General features: G+C 36.9%; 4 protein-coding genes across 4 annotated transcripts; 2 read left to right on the forward strand and 2 right to left on the reverse strand.

The window, feature by feature from the left end:
• Positions 1–478: 478 nt before the first annotated feature.
• On the forward strand, positions 479–3,652 carry LOC121252697 (probable prolyl 4-hydroxylase 7). The gene is made up of 8 exons (XM_041152468.1): positions 479–823; positions 904–987; positions 1,076–1,133; positions 1,286–1,390; positions 2,405–2,462; positions 2,552–2,727; positions 2,911–2,971; positions 3,214–3,652. The coding sequence occupies exons 1-8, from the start codon at positions 717–719 to the stop codon at positions 3,519–3,521; spliced, it is 957 nt and encodes a 318-aa protein (XP_041008402.1). The 5' UTR covers positions 479–716; the 3' UTR covers positions 3,522–3,652.
• Positions 3,653–5,924: 2,272 nt separating this feature from the next.
• On the forward strand, positions 5,925–7,733 carry LOC121252699 (transcription factor MYB35). The gene is made up of 3 exons (XM_041152470.1): positions 5,925–6,086; positions 6,232–6,361; positions 6,744–7,733. The coding sequence occupies exons 1-3, from the start codon at positions 5,954–5,956 to the stop codon at positions 7,594–7,596; spliced, it is 1,116 nt and encodes a 371-aa protein (XP_041008404.1). The 5' UTR covers positions 5,925–5,953; the 3' UTR covers positions 7,597–7,733.
• Positions 7,734–10,529: 2,796 nt separating this feature from the next.
• On the reverse strand, positions 10,530–12,512 carry LOC121252700 (CLAVATA3/ESR (CLE)-related protein 25-like). Its single transcript, XM_041152472.1, has 2 exons — positions 11,792–12,512; positions 10,530–10,817 (listed from the first exon to the last, which is right to left on the reverse strand). Exons 1-2 carry the CDS (start codon positions 12,040–12,042, stop codon positions 10,778–10,780), a joined length of 291 nt encoding a protein of 96 aa, XP_041008406.1. The 5' UTR covers positions 12,043–12,512; the 3' UTR covers positions 10,530–10,777.
• Positions 12,513–14,641: 2,129 nt separating this feature from the next.
• LOC121252701 (probable inactive receptor kinase At1g27190) lies at positions 14,642–16,969 on the reverse strand. Its single transcript, XM_041152473.1, has one exon. It carries the CDS (start codon positions 16,623–16,625, stop codon positions 14,790–14,792), a length of 1,836 nt encoding a protein of 611 aa, XP_041008407.1. The 5' UTR covers positions 16,626–16,969; the 3' UTR covers positions 14,642–14,789.
• Between the last annotated feature and the right edge of the window lie 1,519 nt (positions 16,970–18,488).

The following is an 18,488-nucleotide window of genomic DNA, read 5'->3' on the forward strand; positions in this document are numbered from 1 at the left end:
ATTTTTATGAGACTTTGCAAAAGGGGAGAAAAAAATTGAATAATAAATTATAAAATTAAAATAGGGTTATAAATTTATAATATAATTTTTATTTTAAAATTTGAAAAAGTTAATTTTTTTTTTTGTATTTTATTTGAAAGTTTGGAAATATTGTGATGATTAGCTAATAATCAGATGAAAAAATTGTAAATTTGAGAATTTGGAATTGAAAAATATTTGTATTTTAAATTGTGTTTGGATATTGAGATGAGATGGTTTAAATATTGAATAATTCTACTTATCATCCTCACACCCACATACCATATATATTTTATTTTATTTTTTCATTTTTCTTATAGTAAACATGTGGTATATCGATGATAAGTAGAACAAGAATAAAATAAAATAAAAAATAATATTAAAATATATAAAATAATTGGTGATTTTTTTGGAGCAGACGATTGATGATAACCTTAATGATGGGTTTGATACGTTGGTTCGTTAGATTAGACTTTTACTTCGGCTTAAGAAAAGAAGCTTCCACAAACAAGCGGCACAGAAGTCCGGAGTCCAAAATTCAATGGGCACCCACAAGAAATAGGACTGGACTGAAGACCAGGAGGCAGGAACCCTCTCCTTCCCATCATTCTATACTTCTCTAACCTTCAATAAAACCCGAACCCGAAGCCATAAGCGAAGTTGTATCTAAATTCGAACACTGCACAACAGATTTTCCCATGGTGTCTCCACATTTTCTCCCACTCTCTCTCTGTTTTCTATTCCTTCTGCCTCATCTCTCTCATTCAGCTCTTCATTTACGCGGATGGCTCGCCGACACGAAAGCGTATGTCTCTCTCTCTCTCTCCCTCTCTGTGTGCTCGTGAAAGTGCCTTTGAAAGTTCTTTAAATTTGCTGCGGTTTCAGGCATGAGTCGGTGCTGAGATTGAAGAAACCTTCTTTCTCTTCTTTTGATCCCACTCGTGTCACTCAGCTGTCATGGCGTCCCAGGTCTCTCTCTCTCTCTCCCTCCCTTTTGATAAATCGCATTTCTTTTGTGGTTTATATTGATTCTTTGCCTATATTTTTAATTCCGAAGGTCTTTCATTTATAAGGGATTTCTGACTGATGAAGAGTGCGACCACCTTATGAAACTCGTGAGTCAAATACTAATCATTCTCCGTCCGAATTCGTGTTTTTTCTCCTGAATATGTAGAAATCTATACGAATAATCAGAAATCAAATTTGATCCAAATATTGCCATCGTCCTTAATTCGATTTGGATTTGTGTTAATATTGGGGAAAGTAGGCTAGGGATAAGCTGGAGAAATCGATGGTAGCGGATAACGAGTCTGGTAAGAGTGTAATGAGCGAGGTCCGAACGAGCTCGGGCATGTTTCTTCAGAAAGCTCAGGTATGGTGTAATCACTCATCTGTTCAGCATTTATGGACCTTTTCTAAGATTATGCGTTTAAATTCTTTGGGTTCAGAATGGTTTAAACTTAATAGCGATTGCCTTTTTTTGCGTAGAGTTAAGGATTCATATAAATCTGTGAGCGTATAGTGGTAAAATCTATATTTGTAGCGGTCTTGCGTGCATTTCTCACAAGGATGTCCCAATCGAGAGAAGATCACGGGCAGCTTTTGGCATTTAGAAAGATACTTTTTACGTTTTGATAAGTATTTTGGCTAATAAAATGAATGCTTCATTAACTTTGACAAGAATCAGCAGAAGTTTCACCAGAAATAGGGTCTTTTACTCATTGATCTTTTCTTTGATAAGTGCTTAACTCATTGATCTTTAATTTAGTTTGTATGTGGGAATAGAGAAAATCTAAACTTCTAAGTAATTTTGCACCTAGTTGAAACTTGACACCATTTGAGTTGGAGAATTATTGCATTTTGGATAAACAGTGTAAACTAGTGCTGGATGGATGACAAACTATGTCAGGTATTAGAATTATTGCATTTTGGCTTGGGAAACCAGGTTCTCTGACGGCTTTTCATAGACAAGACAACTCCGTCTCTTTGAACTGATGTCTTATTCAAACCTAAGCTCAGAATAAGCTATTTTCGGTTAAAGTCTGCTTTCTAAATTGGATGAATTGACATGGAGCTGTATTAGTTATGTTGGGTGTGAGATGTGTTATAACAATTTTTGTTGGTCCCAGCTGCTTGGACATCCATTAATCAAAACCAAAACTTAGATGTGTGAGAGAGGGAACTTTCTTTATGTGAAGTGCTCCATAGAGTCACATGCAAGAAGTTAGTTTGAGAGGCTTTTGTTAGACCTGGCATATTTATGATTAATGCAGCCACCGATCGCTGCAAGGACACGATCTGTTTCATACCCATTCTGTGAAATATGCATTTTCCGATTCTTATTACTTGACAAATTCTTACCTGGTGTCTTTGTTTCATCTTCAAGGATGAAATAGTCGCAGATATTGAGGCCAGGATTGCTGCATGGACCTTCCTTCCAGCAGGTAAAATAATTACTTTCTTCTCGCTGATTTAGGATTTCTTCAAGTGTATTGGAAGTTTATTATTCAATCTCTCTCACCCTGATTAACAGAAAATGGGGAGTCCATTCAAATACTGCACTATGAGCATGGTGAGAAATATGAACCACATTTTGATTATTTTCACGACAAGGCTAATCAAAAACTGGGTGGCCACAGGGTTGCCACTGTATTGATGTATTTGTCTGATGTTGAAAAGGGTGGGGAGACAATCTTTCCCAATTCAGAGGTAAAATTATCTGTGACCGACCATCTGAGTGATCTTCCTTTTTTTTCCCTGGTCTGGAAATTTTGTGGAGGGCTTTAAGTTGGTTACACAGATCATTTCAATGAGATCCGTATAAGTATGTGTTTTCCTTTTCTCCCATATGTTTACTTCACTAAGTCAACATTTATTTGTATTCTTCCACAGGCAAGGATGTCTCAACCAAAGGACGATGGCTGGTCTGATTGTGCTAAAAAAGGCTATGCAGGTATTAATTTGTTGACTAATAACGAATCTGAATTTCTCTATTGTTTTACTCGAGTAATGCTAATTTATGTGTTAAGTTATTCGGATGGGCATCTCTTTAAATTCTGTTGATCCCTGTCTTACAACAATTATCTATTTCATTACATTTGTTCTTTAGTATCTGTCATCCAGTGGTATATAGCCCCCTGGTTCCTACCCTACATCCATCATAGATCTGAAAATTAGCTTTTCATAACCTTGCAGTGAAACCCAAAAAGGGTGATGCCTTGCTGTTCTTCAGTCTTCATCCTGATGCAACTACAGATACCAACAGCTTGCATGGGAGCTGCCCTGTTATTGAGGGTGAGAAGTGGTCTGCAACCAAGTGGATTCACGTGCGATCCTTTGATAAACCAGCAAGGCACCCCGACAATGGGGATTGCGTTGATGAGGATGAGAACTGCCCCATGTGGGCCAAGTCTGGTGAGTGTGAAAAGAATCCTCTTTACATGGTGGGTTCTGAGCACTCTAACGGAAATTGCAGGAAGAGTTGCAAGGTTTGCTCATCCTAGGAAAACCATTTTTACTTTGTTCTTTAGGAGAACGGGGCTAATCCTCTAATTGTTGTATATAACATTGAGGTGTGAAGTAGAGTATTTTCAGAATACTCCACTACTATTTATTATTTTATTATTACTTTTTACCAACTTTTATTACTATTATTCAATATTCTATCATTATTTTTTCACTACTATTCACATAATATCTAAGATCACTTCACCATCCAGACACAACCTAATGGTTCAATCATCAGACTTTTATAGCATTCGTTTGTATATTTGAAATCTTACCTATCTCTAGGGATGTAAATTTTAACCGGTAAACTAGACCGGATCGACATGAAACCGGTGGAATTGGTTTGGAACCAGTTTCTAAAATGAAAAAATCAGTCAGAATCGGTCCGGTTCTATGATTTTTTGGACCGGACCGGACCGGTTCACTATAATATATATTTAAATTAATTTTTTTAATATTATATAATATATATAGTATAGTATATAGTATTAGTAATATTTTAGTATCACTGTATTATTATATAATATATAATATATATTCCATAATGTATAACATATAGTATTAGTATATTGACATACTCTAATTTAGTAACAAATTAGCAATTAATATCATAAATAATTTTCTTTTTATTTTAGATTTTTTGTATAACATTTTGTTTTATAGCAGAATTTTTTTTATATAGCATATTTTTTTATAAAACAGACTTTTATAGCAGATTTTTTATAACATAGCATATATATATATATATATATTTTTTTTTTTATAAAGCATATTTTTGTAAGTATTAACAGATTTTTAATAAAAAATATTTTTTTAAAGCAGTTTTTTTTAAATAGTTTTTTTTATGACAAATTTACAAATTATTTAAACTGAAAACCAGAAGTATTGGTTTAGGAAGATAATCGGTACGTAATCGGTTTTAAAAAATGTAAAATCGGTGCATATCGGTTCGATTCTAAATTTTGTTCAAAATCGGACCGGATCAGTTACATCCTTACTTTTTATTTTTTTATTTATTTATTTTTTAAAAAGAGGACGGTATCTCAATTTTATTGATTGTCCTCATTTGTGATGGAAGAAAATCGTGGTTACAAACACGACACCTGTAAGGTACATATAAGCTAAGAAATTAAAAGCTCAGGCATCAAAACCATTATATTCATACAGTCAAGTACACGACCTTAAGAAAGATACTTAAACTAAATCCGAACAATCCAAAGATACAAAACCTGCAAGAAAACCAAGCACGCAAGGAAAAAAATAAAAATGAAAAAAACAAGCAAATCAAGCGAAAATTACCAGGCATGAACCTTACGAAATCTTTAGGTAGGGCATATCCAATTTTTTCATATGGAAAAAGCTCCTCCACTGACTAGGCAAAGTATGATTTTCAGATCAATTAGAGTCCGAACCCTAAGCCCCGTACTTAGCTCGAAAGGCAGCCACAGCCCTACCTATCTCATATCAAACCTCCCTCTCTTCCTTACGATGGCAATCCATTTAATGCATTGGATCCAATTGTGGCCTTTGCACGAACTGCGTTAATACTTACCTTTTTACGGGGGTCTAGGGCTGGTACAATGATACATAACTTTTCTGGTGTCTAAGCTCATTTCTAAAGCTTGAAAGTGGGCGTTGTTTGTATTTTTAACATTTGAGTCAAAATAGCTATCCTTTTTTCTTCTATATAATATAGAAAAAATATATAATTGTATAAGATTGGAACATCCTTTTTGAGATGTCACAGGCATGCAGGTTTCATAAAAACACTGCTAAATAAGAAAATCTCAGACATTTTGGAAAGAAGGTCCATTTCATGAGCACATTGAAATCTCCTTTGGAGTAACTTCTATATGCCACAAATGACGATCTAAATTTGGCTGATTTCGGTCGTGTGTGTGGACTATAAGTTGGACCCAGTGGAATCTGGATGTTTTCTTAGTACGCTAACACGACGCCATGGAAGCTGCACCACTCATAAGCTTAAAGAAGCCTTTTTGGTTTTCATGTCAAACACAGGTAATCGGAATCAAATGATATTTACCTGATTGAAACTATAACTAAAGAACTCACCCAATTTGAACCTCAAATAGAGTGCTCTAAGATCCAAGCATGTGAGAGAGAGAGAGAGAGAGAGAGAGAGAGAGAGAGAGAGAGAGAGATGCTTATATTGTGATGTCATTTCAAACCGTTTTTTGGAGAAGATGAAAATAATCATGCAATTGGGAGCCAAATTGCATGCATTTCTTGCCTCCTCATTTGTTAAACGTTCCCTTCCTTTTCCATCTTTTAAAATGTACCCTCAAAGGTTTGCAATTGCATCACCATTACATAATTATACTTTCAGCTCTCTCTCTCTCTCTCTCTCTCTATCTCTCTCTCTCTCTCTCTCTCTCTCTCTCTCTCTCTCTCTCTCTCTCTTCCTTCAATGGGAAGACCACCTTGTTGTGACAAATCCAACGTCAAGAGGGGCCTTTGGACTCCCGAGGAGGATGCAAAAATACTTGCATACGTTTCCAACAATGGGATTGGGAATTGGACCTTGGTTCCCCAGAAAGCAGGTTTTGTCCATTCTCCACTCTTCTACATGGGAGCTGATTTTTTTTTTTTTTTTTTTCAATTTTTTGGATTTATTGTCTGTAACTTTATGAGTGCCGCCTGCATTCTGCAAGTATATGCGTGCATGAGCTAGTTTATTATGAACAGGACTCAATAGATGCGGGAAGAGCTGCAGGCTTAGGTGGACTAATTACCTCAGACCTGACCTCAAGCATGACGGCTTCACCCCTCAAGAAGAAGACCTCATTATAAACCTTCACAAAGCTATTGGAAGCAGGTGAATCATCCAGTTTAACTCTCAATCTTGAATCTCTTTCAGTTAATTGTTCTTTGCCTGATTATATGCTTTGAGTTTCAAAGACGAACTTTTTTTAAGGAGGTTGCACTTAAAACTAATATCTGGGGTGCTATATTTACATGAAAGGACAGCCCTGTAATGTGCATCCTGAAAGAGAATCAAACTACAATTCCATGCACATTAATGTTCCTTGTACCAGTTTACACGTCACCCGAGTCTTAAAAGATCATAACAAAAACTTCCTACTCGATATACAATTGTCAAACAGCCTGTGTTCCGTTACCAGCGCAAGTATAATGACATGACTATCTCTCTCTCTCTCTCTCACAATCTCTCTCTCAAACAAACCAATGTGTTGCAGGTGGTCTCATATTGCAAAACAGCTACCTGGAAGAACAGATAATGATGTCAAAAACTACTGGAACACCAAGCTGAGGAAGAAGCTTTTCAAGTTGGGAATTGATCCAGTTACCCATAAGCCATTTTCTCAGATCCTCTCTGATTGTCGAGACATAAGCGGCTTCCAAAACAGCCAAAACCAAATTGGATCTCTCAATAAGAACATGAAGTACTACACATCAGTGCCCACACCAGAACCCTCTTCAGTCCTCACAGTATTTCCAAATACCGATATGATCACGAATAAGCCTGTGATGGAGCAAGTCCAAGATAGCTCCTCTAATGTAAACATCCCCTCATGGCACTGTTTGTCTCAGTTTCAAGTCCTTGACCCAGAAATCATCCAGCCATACTTCTTTAATGAAGCCACCTCTTCTTGTTCATCAACATCTTCTTCTAATGTCACACAGTTAGGCTCGCCACAATCGTATTCTTGTCAACCATCTCACGCGCAAATCACACCATCTTCTTCCTTCAATTGGAGTGAATTCCTCAGTGAACCTCTTCCCCATCTTGGCTTTCAGCCACAGCAAGATCGCCACCTCAAGGGAGTCTTGTCACCAACCAATTGCCCTTCAACTCTAGAGCAAACACCCCAGTTAAACCTTGCTACTGGAAATTATAATTGCCTAAATCGAATTGGACATGAGGGTGGTTTTGGGACATTTGATTTTGGATCCACAAGTGGAGGTCAAACAAACAACAGGTCAGAGGCTTCATCATCTGTGAGTTCATTTGTGGACGCTATTCTGGAACAGGACAGTGAGATGCGGGCAGAATTTCCAGATATTTTAGATGGATCTTTTGATTACTAGGTACTGTAATATGGTTCTGTTACACTGGTAGAAAATAATAATAAAAGCAGAATTCATAGTTTCAATAGGTAGTTTCTCGATGTGGTAGACTGAACAATATAGAGAGCCAGTATCTAGACAACACAGTACTGAGTAATTCCGGCAATTGTGTATAATTTGGCATAAAATTTATAGCGATCCAAATATTGAGTTGTGTGAAATCATCACTTATCTCAAAAGCTTAAGTTGATAGGAATATATTGATTTTATTATTTATTTTATATCTTAACAGTCTCCTCAAGAGTCAGACTCCTTCTTAATGGGTGGTCTAACATGTGAGATTTTTAATTAAATATGATAGAATGTAGAGTTAGAGTTCAAACTCAGTCTTTTGTTTTTAATATCATATGAAATCACAATTTATCCCAAAAGCTTAAACTGATGAAAATAGGTAGATTTTATTATTTATTTTATATTTTAATAAGTTGTAACCCACAAACTAAGCTGACAAGAAAATATTTCGAGCCTGGAAATAATAAAATATATAGTTGAGCAAAATTGTAAAGATTCCACAAGTTGGAAGTTCCCTGTCATGACCCTACCTATGCTAATAATCAGAATTATATTTCTAACTCGTCCAAGAAAATCTACGTACATCAGATTCAGATGTTTGCTAAAACCTACGAATGTAGTTAATCCTCAATAATGGACATTTGCTGTAATGGGATATTGTGATGGCTAGAAAATACAGTGAGAGATATTAGAAAAGTGGATTTTCAAACCATTTTTATTTTTGGAAAAGTTACTGTTCAGGTCCTTGTGACTCCCTCTACATTCTCGCCATCTAAGCCTCAAAGCAAGGTCCAAAGATGTTCTTGCTCTGCCCTTTTCGGCCGCTATATGGGTTTTCCTACAGCCTATGAGGATCTTTGGTTTTTTTCTTTTTTTAAGCAATCATCTGTGCAAATTTTATGTGTATTAAGTTGCTCTTTCTTTTCGGATATAGATTCAATTATTTCTTTCAATCTGTCAATCATGACATTGGTTTCTTTTAGCAAGAGATGTTCACTTCGTGCCTCACGATTCATTTTGGCAATTTTTTTGCATGTTTTCCTTCTCACGTTCTTTTGTTTTACTCATAAACAAGTTTCCAAGAACAATAATAAAACCCTTTCGAAAGAAACTATGTATCCATGCAGATGATGGAAGGCTGGGGATGGACATCCCTTGAGCGTATTTTGTTCCTAAAATTTCTTCTTAATTTTAAGAGTCATTTTCTAAGCACCCACCCTCCTTGAATATACATACAGTGGATGATTATGACAATGTTCACGAATCAAATGATAAATTGAAGGGTCCAACTGATTACATAATCTAGATTCAATGATAAGAGAACCTATATGTGGAGCCCTTCCTTCATAGGAGTCATAAAACGGTGTTCTTCAATCAATAGAAATGTCTGATCTACACACAATTTTTATATAAAAAAGTTACGCCATGACGTGATTTAATGTGATCCATTAAATTATATAACTCTTTTTATAATAAAGTAGATTTATTACATTAAACTAAGTTAGTATATAAACTTCTTTATATAAGATTTATGTGTAAACCTATCCTCAATATATAAAAGGAACTGCCCGAGATTGGAATCTGTATCCCATGCAACAAAAAGGCCCTTAAATTTGAATCTCAGTTACTTTGGACCTAGTCTTAACTTCTGGAACCAATCAAAATCAAATCAGGAAAAGGAAGCAAAGAAAAAGAAAAAGAAAAAGCAAGGAACAGAGATTGCTTCTTACTTTTTTACTTCAGGAGAAGTTCTATTTATACTAGAAGTTTAGAACTAGATGTCCATATATTATATATATACATGTATATAATATGTATATATGGGCTCTGTTTATCATTACCTGTCATTGGTTAAATCCCATTACGTTTCTTAGTTCTAAATGCACATATAATCATACAGGGAACATAAAAAGTAACTAAAAAACATGCATTTTTTGGTTAAATACAGCCCATTATACGTTGTTCATTGAATTCTGCAATATGTTGGTCTGTGTCTCCTTTCGTTTTTTGGGCAAGGGACTATTATATTAAAAAAAAGCTGTTAGAATATATAGGGAGGGGTGAGGTGAGACTCCTACAATCATCCTGTAGAGTAAAAATTGCCAAGAAAAGAAAAACACTGTTCTTTCAGGTATCAGTTAGTAGTCTTTTGTTAAATTGCTTGATATAACATTTAAGAAGAAGAGTTATACTTACAAGGGACGGGGACGGGGCCACTATGTGTGGGACTACCGGCTCTTTTTTTTCTTAAAAAAAAAAAAAATACTAAGGGGTGTAGATTGAATTCTGAATACAATGAAAAAACCAAAATATCTTAGAAATTCCCTAAAATGCTCAACAAAGATGATACCTCATCATGTATTTGGACTGCTCAGTCAAGAACCTTTCTGGGATAGTGTTCTTCTTTCTTATGGTATCTATTTGTTCCACTTTTTTCAATACAAAGTAATTCTGTACATGAATCTCTCCCTAAAACATTAAAGTAGGGACAAGAAAACTGTAGTTGGGAACTTGGGATACCTCCAAAAGTTCAATTTTTCTCAAGGTTCCCCGTGTATTTTGTTTGATATAAATTCAGATTTTTCAGACAAAATTACAGATTGCCCATCCAAATCAGGAGCTGCAGGAAATTTCATGCCTATCAGCTGCTTAGAACGGCCTTGGTTGAATTTCGAATGGACGCTATTGGGTTGGCGCATTTCAGGCATCTACATTTGTAATTTTGGTTCTTCCCTGGTCTGGTCTGAAGTTTTTGTAATTTTTAGCTTCATGTTTCATTTAGTTATGCAGAGTTGTATAGCTGTTTGTGAAGAGCATCTAATTTATAACATTTTCTGTAAAAAAAAAAAAACTCAGTTTTTTTAATACCATGAAAACGTTACTGTTCGACCAATCACCGATCAAAAAGTTCCGAAATTTAAGGCTGGCAGAAAATGATTAGCAAACTGAATGAATTGCACATACTTTCCAAATATTTATAGGCACTCGCAACCAATCATAGCAGTTTGCATTAGTGTTCAGGGCAACACATTTCAACCCGGATGGCCTAATAATTAAGGAATCATAAATCTAACAGTCTCCTGCACATTCCCCTCCTGACAATTGCTGATGCTTCTCAGTTCTCACTCCCTTAGGCTCTACCAGGCGGCCGTTTAGTCTTCCCTGCTCTCCTGAATAAACAAATAAATTAGAAGATATTAACATCACACAGAGAGAGAGAGAGAGAGAGAGAGAGAGAGAGAGAGAGAGCTTTAACTTAAAACAAAAGACAATTTAGTTATTAATGCAACACTATGATGGGTGACAGTGTATTGAGGAGCCAAGCTAAATGGGGGCAGCATTTCTCTTCTTAGTTCTTGTAGAACAGCAAACCTTTACGGGCATGATGGTTTGATCGCTTAATGGGCCATTAATGGAATAAACTTCCAATATATTAATTAAAATTCGGAGAAAAAGGAAAGGAAAAGATCGGTTATCTTTGAATGTTTCCTCCAACCAGAAGTGGTCCGTTTCTTCCCCCGATGTCTTTATTTGTTTCTCATCAAAATAAGAGAAAGATTGGTTCAAAGAAGCTTTTAGTAAAGAGTTCAAAACTATCATCAACTTCCACGCATTTCATTTATCACTTCAAGTTTTTTTTTGTTTATTATCTAACGCCTTAGGCTCTTAGCTACAGCTTAGGTCACCAAAGCCAAAGGGCTGAGGAAGTGCTGGGACAGTTTTGATTCTTGATGTTAAATGAAAGAGAAAAACACAACACACCCCCAAAAAGAAAAGAAAATATAAAAATCTAGGCCATTGTCATCACGTGTAGAAGAAAAGAGCAGAGAGACAATAGTATTTTGGAGTGCATTGTCACACTTGAAAACCATGTTTGAAATTTAAACTTGTTTGTTTTCATAAATAAGATGAAATGAGATGAGTTAAAATTAAAGTTATGAAATAAGAAGATGGCATTTGCTTCCAGTCTTCCAGACAATAAATTTTCTTCTTTGGGTCTGTTCCGTCTGATAAGGATGTCTCCCTCCTTGGTTTAGAAACTGAAAAGCAATACCCGTTCATCCTCCATTCTAGTTCCTTCATGGGTACGTTTTTGATGCAGTAAATGATGCATATTTGATTAAGGAGGAGGAGAAAAAAGTACCTGTTGTGAATGGGATCAGGTCCATGGGGCACTCTTCTCCTGCTCACGTAATTAAGATCGGAGTACCGATGAGCAGTATGCTTCTCTCTCCCAATCAGCTTCCAAAACCTGAAGATTTCAGTTGACCTTGCCGTTATAGTCGATGTTTTATTTGCACGGTTTGCTATGATTCCAACCGTCGAAAGCCAAATGACGCCCACGAATACGAGAGCTCCAAACAGAGCCCTGAAAACCCTACGGCCACACACCATATCTGTTCCTCTCTTTCTCCTATAACTTCCCACTCAAGGAAATTGGCAGGGTGTTCAAAGAAGGGAATGAAGAGTAAATCAAAACAACCATGTTGGGACTGAGAAGACGATGATCAATATGGATATGGACTCTCACTTAAGCAAAGTAAAAGAACAGAAGATAGAAAACGGCAGCGCAACTGATTAGGTGGTTTTTTTTTTCTTTAACTTGGCGCGGAAGAAGTGGGTTTGTTCTATTTAAAGGCAGGACATAGCAAGAAAGAGAGAGCAAGGCCAATAAAACAAAACAAAACAAAAGGTTTAACATCTTGTAACTTTACATATTGAAATGGGTCCATGCAAGCTCTCTCTCTTTTTTTAGCTTTGTGCATTTTCATGCAGCTACTAGCACAGGGGACCTCCCTACCCCTGAGTCTGGCGTTCTCTTAGGTTTGTACAAGGCATAGCTCAGTGCATATATGAAATAATGAGGATTGATTTATCCCCCATTATCGGTAACTCGGTTCCAGACACAGATTATCTTAACCACTTGATCAAATATGAAGAGCCCTCTCTCTCTCAATCATATATACGTTGGGGGGGGGGGGGGGGGGGGGGGGGGGGGGGGGGGGGGGGGGGGGGGGGGGGGGGGGGGGGGGGGGGTGTGCTATCACAAGGCGCATCCTTTATTATATTTGTTTGAATCGCAAGTGCTATTGTCAAAGCAAAGACCTTGATGTCAAGCAATTTTTTCATCGTGTGCTCTGACAGCAACATTGCTCCAGCAGTAGCATTTCCTAACTGAAACTTCAAACACAAATCCAAACAAACAGACAGAGAAAGACTAGCCGAAAAACAAAGAAAAGACAGAAACTAAAAGAAGGAAAGCATTGAAAAGAAGTTCAAAGGGGTTCTAGAGAAACTAGCAACTGAATCAACCATAATTTATTTATTAATGCAATCCTTTCAATTTGATAATGGAAAAACAGAGTATATTCCCCATATTCTCATGTTCAGTATCTCAAAAATTTAATAAGAAGTTATCTACAATACGCTCATTTTTCTTCAGAAAAATGTGTCACTATGCAGGATAAGAATCTAATCAAACCACAACAAGCATCACAAGTAAACACACTGAGAGTGATGGTTGAAGAAAAAGCATTGCAGACTCTACAGATTTATCGTACTAACCAGACGGCGGCAACCATTAAATAATTTAAAATCATTGGATTAGTGATTTTCAGAGAAGCATTGGGTTAGTGATTTTCAAAGCTAGATGAAAATCATTGTAGGTCAGTAATTCCTGTGGGATTGCAGTTCAATAATACATGTGGGGCAACTCTTTCAATTGTGAGGGAAATGAAAGGTCCGTTGTCCACAACGTCTCAAATCTTTATTCAGCAGTTGATGCATGTGGAAACTAGATTCTACCGATTTTTTTGGTCCCTCCACAGAGATTTTATCTACAACAATTAACTTTGTGGTCCCTAACTCTACAACTAGCAATCCAAACAGGGGAACGAGAGGGAGAGTGGAAGAAAAGAACAGAGTAAGAAGCATTACCCATGATAGCTTACAATAGAATGACTGCAGAAGGTAACCCCTAATTAAGAAACAAATGCATTTGCAACGAAAAGAATACAGCATGAGTGCTGGAACAAGTTTTGAACACTTCAAAATGGATCGAGATGCTCACACATCCGCAGGTTGCTCATTCCCACCTCTAGTAGTTTATTAATAGCCTGCTATCATTCAGTGATTCTTTCAATGTCAAGGAATTTACAGGCGATTTTGTTTCTTTTTTTGATAGCCCTTTCCTCTTCAACTTTTGGGCACCAACAGCTTATTAATAACTTGCTACCGTTCAGTGATTCTTCGATGTCAAGGATTTTTTTTTTTTTCTTTTTCCTTCTTTTGACTGATGATTTTGCATGCAACTATATGGTGATATTGCAGGTTGTATCGAAAGTATTGGCACCATTAAACGTACATCGATTATATTAAAGGTACTTTGTCTAAGATAGCAAGTCGCCAACAGTTAAGAAAAATCAGTGATTATCAATCCACAAGCCCTAATGGCAGGGCAACACAGTAGTCATAATCACTATCTGGTTTCAGACACTTGAGGCACGAAAGGGAAATTTAATACAGTTCACCTCCTATTGGGATAGAATGTCTGGTTTTGTCAGTTCTGTTTATTTAAGAGGACATTCCAACCTACAAGTTCAGGGCACCAACATACCTAAATGATTGGTTGAAAGGCTAATGAGTATAGCCACTCAACAACCAATGCGTTACTCTGTCAATATTACTCAAAACATTCCAAAATAGCATGAACAAACATAGCATCATGATGTTCAGCAAAACATACAGATTTTGTGGAAGCGATTGTTAGGGAAGAAAACCAGCGGGGATATAAAAGAGTATATCTATCTTGGCTAAAAAATATTGTTTTAGAGAGATTAAATGATAAGGTTGTGACTTAGGTGAATAATCCCTTCAATGACTTACTGACGTTTAATATATACAGTAAGGCTAACAAACAAGGGAGAATAGCCCAGGTGTCTCGTATACTTCTAGCCTCATTGACAGTAAAGGGCAAACAAATAGATTTTAAACCTGAGGTTTTAAGAAGTTTATTGAATTTCATAGCTATAACGACAAATGGGAAACCGGCTATAATGGAGATTACTCCATTTACATAAATCAAGATCCTGCAAAACCTTACCACAACTTTACCATGCTTCTCCCATCATTGCTCCAAGTTTTTATACTGAATCATTATCTGGCCTGCCAGGTATCAGTTGAAATTCATTGTCTTGTTGGGAGAAACCATGGTCTTTGGACATATTCTTCAATGATTGATAAACCTGGTACATTGACCACCTGTCCTTGGGCCGAGAAACCACGCAATTACATGCAATTTTAATGAACTGCAAGATTTCTTCTTCATGCCCTTTTCCGCACAGAGCCTTATCGATGGCATCTTTCGTTCGACCAGAACTGGAGAGGTGATTCATCCAATTCACCAAGTTGCCCTTAAATCCTTCCTCAACACTGTTGACTTCAAGAGGCTTTTGTCCAGTTACCAATTCAAGAAGCACCACCCCAAATCCATATGCATCCCCTTTCAGCGAAGCAACCAATGTGCTTGGGTATTCTGGAGCCACATAACCAAGTTCTCCCAAGTCCCCATTGACAAAACTACTCTCATTAGAATCAGAAGAAGTCATCAGCCTTGCCAACCCAAAATCCATTATCCTGGCATCAAAGTCCTCGTCAATAAGGATCACATTGGAGCATACATTCTGATGCATAATTGGAGGGCGGCACCCATGGTGCAGCCAGGCCAGACCCCGTGCCGCACCCAAACCAATCCTAAATCTACTTGGCCAGTCCAATGCATCACCACCACTTCCATGCAACAAAGAAGACAGAGTCCCATTACACATATGCTTATAGACCAAAAGCTTCTCTTCCGCTACCACACAAAACCCCAAAAGGGGTGCCAGATTAGGGTGCCTAAGCTGTCCTAATCGGTTCATCTCCAAACGAAACTGCTTCTCCGAAAGCTTACAAGTACTCAAACGCTTGATTGCAAGCGCCGATCCATCCGGCAGCACAGCCTTGTAAGTAGTCCCAGTTCTAGTTGAAATGATTATATTTTCGGGGCAGAAATTGTTGGTGGCTGCCATTAAATCCGCCAACTTAACCTTGACAAGCGGTTTCTGAAACAACGTAACTTGAACAAGCCTGTGTGCCCTCAACCTCTCAGCCCAATCATCATCTCTGCCAAACCCATACCCTCTCTTCCTCCTCCTACTCAACCTCAAATGGTACCACCACCACGCCCCAAAACCCAGCAACAACGACCCCGCCGCACCAAACACCCCGGCAGCAATGATAATCGTCAAATTCTTCTTGCTCAACCCCCCACACTTCCCTAAAGGTCCCCCACAAAGCCCATCATTCCCAGTAAAACCGGCCTTGTCAAACCGACCAAAAGGCGACGGCACCCTACCCGTAAGATCATTATTGGCCACGGAAAACTTGTTCAGCCTACCCAAACTAGAGAGTTCGTAAGGTATGGTGCCTATGAGCTTGTTATCCGACATCATCAGACTATTCAGGTACGTACAATTTGCAAGCTCGGGTGGAATAGAACCGGAAAGACCGTTATTAGATAGATCCAAGGTTACTAAAAAGGACAACCAAGTACATGTTTCTTTAGGTATCGTACCGTGCAGGTCGTTGGCCGAGAGATCCAGATTCTGCAGGCTCCGACAGTACTTCAAGGACTCGGGAACCGTGCCCGACAACTTCATGTCGCGGAGTTCGAGGCTGAGTACGCGATTCTCGCGGTCGTTCCAGCATGAGACCCCAACGAACTTGCATATGAAGCCTGGGGACGTGTTGGAGAAGCTCCACGAGCTGAGCTTCTGCAGTGGATCGCGCAGTGAGTTCTTCAAACCTTGGAGGCACTTGAAGTCGTCATGCAGTACCACCTCCGCCGAAGAAGCAGAAAACGCGAGAAACAACGCGATCGGCACGGTAACAAAGTTAAATATAACCAGAAACTTTTTGCCATCGGTCTGTCCTCTCATGCTGAATATGAAACCAGTACCCAATTCTCCAGTATTCCGTTTCTAATATATATTAGAAACAACTCATTCAAAGAATCGAAACAAACAGAAGGAGGAGGAGGCGATGGAGATTACGCGTATAACTGTTGGCAGTGGTGTGGAGGAGAGATCAGGGCCATTGACATTGCGTGGTGGGAGACGAAATACCATACAAATGGCATAGAAATCAATTCAGGATTCAGTATGTTGTGGTTGATGGATTATTTTTTTCAATGGGTGAGTGTGTTTGATGATCACAGCTTCTTTGAGAGGTTTTTTGACCAAAGGAAGGACTCGTCGGATGCTCCACTAAGGTCCTGTTTGGAGGTGAGAAGATAATGAGATCAATTCAATTCGGTCTAATTATAAGTTGAGTCTAACATTCAAACACTCAATTCTCAAATCATTAAACATCACTTAACTCAAAAACTTTTTATATGTAAAATCTACAATTTTTTTAACTCGACACCTCACACGCAAAATTTATAATTTTTTTTAACTTTTTATAAATACATATAAATTTATTTAAATCATCTAAACTAACTATTATTTATAAATAACTCAATTCATATCATCATAATTCAACGTCCAAAAGCATACTCTTGGGATTGATTTTTATTCCTATTGGGGAATTTTTTTTTATTTCGTTAGACGGCCAATCAGAGAGTTGGGTTTTGCATCTTCCCAAGTCACGTACAGTATATTTCCACTACTCTTTTCTTGATTAATTAGGAGTGGAGTGGGTAAGGTCTGGACTCTTTACTGTAGATGCCGTCAATTCAATCGTCTTCCTGCGATGAATTTCTGTACATAACATTAATTTAATATATGTCAGTCAATGCCATAACCATACGAATATTGATTACAATAATCTTTGAGATTTCGAGTAAACCTTATTTAAGATTTGCTTTAGTCATCAGAAATTTTTATAAAAATAAATTTATAAATTAACTTGAATTGACATGGTACATTAGATAATTTTTAAATAATATAATATATTAAATCATATCAATTTATAAATTTATTTTATAATATATTTTTACATATATAACATTTTTTTTTATGTAGCACTTCTCTTTATAATTTTATAATAATATATTTAATGCCACCTTAAGCTCCCCCCATAATTTAGAAGAAAAATGATGGCCTTTCACTTTAGATAGATAGCATGATTAAATGACATACATGATGTGAAGTAATTCAAATGTGCCACATAATCGATATTGATAGAATTAATAACATTACTCTAAAAATAGCGTATGATACTAACATGTTAAGATAATATGAAATCAAGACAGACTTATTCGGATAGAAAATCTATGTCATAATTAAGATTGAGCCTGAAATTTATTTAAATTTTGGAGAGTGGTCAAAGACGAGATTGGCCGAAAGTTAATGTAGATTTTAGGCATGACACGGGCGGTTGGTGCGGTCAAAGTGTCCAACACTCGTACCTAATTGAATATTATGGAAGTTGCGAAATGTTAGCCTAATTTAACTGCCCACCAACTTCATTTAAGCTGATTTGGTTGAGACGAAACGAGATGAAATGAGATAATTTTAGTTGAATTAAATAAATTATTGTTAAAATATTATTTTTTAATATTATTATTATTATTTTAAAATCTAAAAAAATTAAATTATTTATTATATTTTATATAAAAATTTAAAAATATAATAATATAATAATAATAAAATAAATTAAAAGTATTACTATATTCAAACGAGAAGTTCTCGATCATTTCGGATGTAAAATTATTGTTGTGCTCAGTGCTTGCTAGTATAAGTACTTTACAAGTAATTGCCACATCCTAAAACGTAACCAGAACCCTAACTAATATAAAT

Source organism: Juglans microcarpa x Juglans regia, chromosome 2S (genome assembly GCF_004785595.1).
Source record: "Juglans microcarpa x Juglans regia isolate MS1-56 chromosome 2S, Jm3101_v1.0, whole genome shotgun sequence".
Lineage (NCBI taxonomy): Eukaryota > Viridiplantae > Streptophyta > Magnoliopsida > Fagales > Juglandaceae > Juglans > Juglans microcarpa x Juglans regia.